Here is a 4,414-nt window from a genome sequence, read left to right as displayed (position 1 = left end):
ATCATTGAATATTTCTGTTTTTCTAATTACAAGAGGCAAACCTAAGCTTGAGAAATAATCAGACTAAAAACATGTCAAGAGCATATTGCTCAGCACAGATATTCGGGACAGATAAATGACGAACAAAGTCAATACTTCTGTAGCGAGCATCCTTGGCTAGTTATCAGCGTAAGTGAGCATATCTCTGGGTGAAAATCTTAGTTCATATCTCTGGCCAGTAGACATAATCAGATGTCATTGATTGTAGACCACAGTGCATGTCGAGGATTTCCATCTCTAAAAATAAGATTAATTCCATCGAATATTTCCTTCGATTTATCATGATAGAGCATGCGATATGATTACGGGGAAAAGTTGTTCATGTTCCAAAATTCAGAAGTTTAACTAAATTAAATATTGCTTGAAACTGCAGTCAACTTTTATTCTCTTACTCGAGAACAAAGAAAAACCAGAAATCCAACAAATGGAAAAAAAAAAAAAAAAAGAGAACGCTACTGTTAATGACAAATTCATGACGACGTACAACCAATAAAATTCACCCTCTCTATAGTAAGAATGTGAATAAAAAATTTAAGTCATCATAAGCCTTTTTTTTTTTTGGGTTTATGTGTGTATTATTTCTTGCTTTTCCCTTCCCAAAATCAGTAGTTATAAGTCCTTCCTTAAGCTGTTGCAGTAGTAGTGTTCACAGCTTTCATGGCATCAAACCTTGGTTCCTTAGCCTGAAACTTGAGCGCAGCATAGAGCTTCATGTAATCCTCAAACACAAATTTTGGATACATTTGATTGGTTCCTTCTTCCTTTCCTTCAATCAATGGTGGTGCTGGATGTATAATAGCATCACTTCCTGGATTGTAGAATGAAGCTACAGACATCCTTGTCCCATTACTCTGGGTAATAACACGATGCTCCACACTCTTGTACTTCCCATTTGTGATTACCTGTTTGTTCAAGAGAAATTGCCTGTTACTTGTGTATCAAGAAATTGTTTATCACAAATTGTCTGTTATTTTTATATCTCTATCTAGCTGTACAGGTTGTATTGATGGAGAGAATGTTGGGCCCAAAGATCACCTCAGAAGGGAAGAACACATCCGAGACGAGACAAACACTTCCAAGAGGATCATATAAGTGATTATAATATCACATATTAACCCAAAACAATTAATCAAATCTATGACTAAAACATATTCCTTTAATGCAGTGATATCAACGGTTATAATTGGGAAGTGGTGGGAAAATGGTGATAAGGAAATGGAGAAGTTCCTCTCCCTTGAATTTATGGATCTTTTTTACTTATATACCTCTTATATATCCAACACAACTTCATCCAATGTGAGACATTTTTCCCTCATACCAAACTCATGCTTGACATCCCAACAAAGAATGCTAAGTATACTATCTATCATAAAAAAAGATTAAATTGGGTGGTGTAATATTTTAAATAATAATATTTAAAATATTAAATATTAAAATAATTAATATTTTAATAATATTTATTTTATTTTATTTTAACGAGACTTTAGGGTGCCTAGCGCTCTTAGAAAAAAAAATTTAGGATGCTTAGCCCTCATAAAATAAAGAGTTCAGGGACAAATTAACATCAAAGGATATGGTCAAAGTTTTATCTGTCATTGTACATGAGCCCTATACACATGTCACGTTAGCAAAAAATGAAAAAATTAATGGTTGATTAATGAAAGTAGGTTTTTGCTCCTAAAAAAAAAAAAAGTTCAGGTCTAAAATTGCCTCACTTAAAAGTATAAGATGTCTAGTGCTCCTAAAAAATATTCATATTGAACATTAACCCTTATATTTAATACCTCAATTTGGTCACCGAGGTTTACGACGATTGAGTGGCGCATTGGAGGCACATTGATCCACTGGCCGTCTTTGAGAAGTTGGAGGCCACTAACTTTGTCATCTTGGAAGAGAAGGATGATGCCGCCAGCATCGGTATGGGCACGAAGACCCTTCACAAGTTCTGGGTTAGGGCAAGGAGGGTAGTTGGCAACCTTTGTGCCAAAAGTTGGTCCTCTTGATCCATAGAAGGCCTTCTTGAGATAGCCCTTCTCTAGTCCAAGATTCTCACAAAGCAAATCAAGTAGTTCCTCTGCAAGCCTTTGTATTTGTTCTGCAAATTCCTTCATTAACTTCCTGCATTTCAATTCTAGTAGTTCAGAATATGTGCAAGTACTTTTGCCCATTTATATATATATATATATATATATTTGTTGTCATTGCTGATTTATATATCTTATTGTGCTTTCTATATAATATTTCCAAAGCATGTATGGATACGTATAATAAACATGACAACTTAAAATGTAGTAGAGAAAAACAATCATCTTTATTTTTCAAACTGTGAATGCGTCAGTTTGATATGTTTGAGATAAAATCCAAATCGAGTGTATGTAAGAAAAAGTGGATGTGATATCTATTGAGGGAGACTATGATAGAAAATCATTTGAGATGATTTGATTATGCACAAAAGACTGTGGAGGAACTTGTGAGAAGAGTAAAATGGATAGTTTTTAAACCTGTAAAAAGGGGTAGAGGAAAATCAAAGAGAATAAGAAAGTTGTTGAATGAGACTTTTTAATCAACAATACTTCTAAAGGCTTAGTTGATAATAGAGCATAATGATGTCTTTAAATTCATATAGATAACCCCACCTAGTGGGATAAGACTTATTGTTGAATGCTTACATTTGGTTAAATATGATCATGTTGTTGTTAGTAAACAACACGTGTATTGTGCTAACCTATATTCATCAGTGAGATCTGGGATTTCACAGAAGTTTGACTCAGGCAAGTGACGCAAGAAGAAGGTGCTTTCCCAGTCCATGTCCTTAACTTCAGCTTGAATACCCCCTATGGCTTTGCTTGCCACAAACTCCTTGAACCTTCTCTCCATGCATTTCCTATAATGCTCTTTTGTTAACGTCTCCACTGTATCCAATAGTTCATGGGATATCCCATGGTTCACCAACTACAACAAAAAACAATGAGATTTTCTTTAATAATTCCCACCAAATTAACTAAAATTATTAATCACAAATATGCATAGATAATTAAATACCTCAAAAAATCCCCAATTCTCACAAGCGTCATGAATTTTGTCCATAGTAGCCTTTCTCTCTTCGCCATTAAGCTTCTCCAAGTTGATTACTGGGAAGTTCTCCATTTTCCAAACACTCAAACTCTCTTGATATATATTTCTTAGTGTCTGAGATATATATCTGTATCAGATGCTGTGTTGTTTTTCCAAGCAAAGTGTATGGTATTTATAGATAGGATATGAGTTCAAAGACTGGGAAGAAGGAAGCACGAAACTGCGCTAAAAAGGACAGTGATCATGTGACTTAAACGCTTACATAATCTGACCGTTGAACAGATTAATTTGCGTTTTTGAATTTTCCACGGATAATTTGGGGTCTGCTTGAGCGTAACATAACGCGTTGTAATTATTGCCTTCATTACTGTATTGGTTTTGGATTATCTTTGTTTCATTTCTTGGAAGGTGGCAAAAGTTATTAGTGGTCTAAATTGTCTCAATTACTTCTTCTAAGTGTCTCGTCGAAGAACGAATCATGCATACGTAAGCAAGTATGTATTTACATTTAATGAACAAATTTTACCTTATGCCAGTTTTTTTTTTAAAGTATTTTTTTCATTTTATTATTTTTATTAAAATACAAAATCTTCCTTTTTTTTATTAAAAGAAGCAGATTAAACGTAATGAAATTTACATAATATCAACATCAAGGATTTCAATCCGCATTTTATATACTCCTTCCTATAATTTTATGATATTTTCAAGTAAATTACTCATGCCAAATAAAGTTAGTTATGTGGTTAACGTTATCTAAAAATAATCCAATAATGTATTTTTTGGTCCTATAACTATTAATTTGAACAATGAAAATATCATTTCTACATTTACTATTGGCCTGCAAAAAATATTTAGAGATGAGAATGTCTAATTATTCTTATAAAAATGAATGTCTAATTATTAAAGAATACACATTAAACACACTTTATATTATGGAAATTATCTTGAAAGCCCCTCATATAAGGATCAAGCAATTTTTTTTTTTTGGGGATGAAAAGGATCAAGAAATTTTAAATAGTTATATATTTATAAAAAGTGATTTTATTTTTTATAGATACTATAAAAGGTAAAAATTATTTTTCGTTTAATAAGAATTATTTAAAATGGTTAATATTTAAATATTTTAAGATTTTATATTTTTTTCAATCTTTGTTTATTAATTTTAGGAAAAATTTTAAAATAATAAAAAATTAAATTTTTTCATATCTTTAGTATTTTTAAAATTTAAAATAAATATATTAATTCTTTAAAAAAATTGATTTATTACAAAAACAAGTGATTTTTCCTTTGAAAAAAGATT

At 31.6% G+C, this 4,414-nt stretch overlaps 1 protein-coding gene across 1 annotated transcript; it reads right to left on the bottom strand.

The window, feature by feature from the left end:
- Positions 1–3,234, bottom strand: LOC129318652 (1-aminocyclopropane-1-carboxylate oxidase-like). The gene is made up of 4 exons (XM_054963543.1): positions 3,082–3,234; positions 2,765–2,991; positions 1,824–2,157; positions 1–941 (listed from the first exon to the last, which is right to left on the bottom strand). The coding sequence occupies exons 1-4, from the start codon at positions 3,184–3,186 to the stop codon at positions 663–665; spliced, it is 945 nt and encodes a 314-aa protein (XP_054819518.1). The 5' UTR covers positions 3,187–3,234; the 3' UTR covers positions 1–662.
- Positions 3,235–4,414: the final 1,180 nt, after the last annotated feature.

This window comes from Prosopis cineraria, unplaced genomic scaffold (genome assembly GCF_029017545.1).
Source record: "Prosopis cineraria cultivar Desert tree isolate PC_DT_omini unplaced genomic scaffold, ASM2901754v1 PC8, whole genome shotgun sequence".
In the NCBI taxonomy this organism is placed as follows: Eukaryota; Viridiplantae; Streptophyta; class Magnoliopsida; order Fabales; family Fabaceae; genus Prosopis; species Prosopis cineraria.
This window is presented reverse-complemented; position numbering and strand designations above follow the sequence as displayed.

Excerpts from the sequence above, each read along its gene's own strand:
- LOC129318652 (XM_054963543.1), bottom strand. The coding sequence starts at position 3,186 with ATGGAGAACTTCCCAGTAATCAACTTGGAGAAGCTTAATGGCGAAGAG. Across the intron at positions 2,158-2,764 it reads GATCTCACTGATGAATATAG|GAAGTTAATGAAGGAATTTG; the intron begins GTTAGCACAATA and ends ATTGAAATGCAG. Across the intron at positions 942-1,823 it reads ACCTCGGTGACCAAATTGAG|GTAATCACAAATGGGAAGTA; the intron begins GTATTAAATATA and ends TTGAACAAACAG.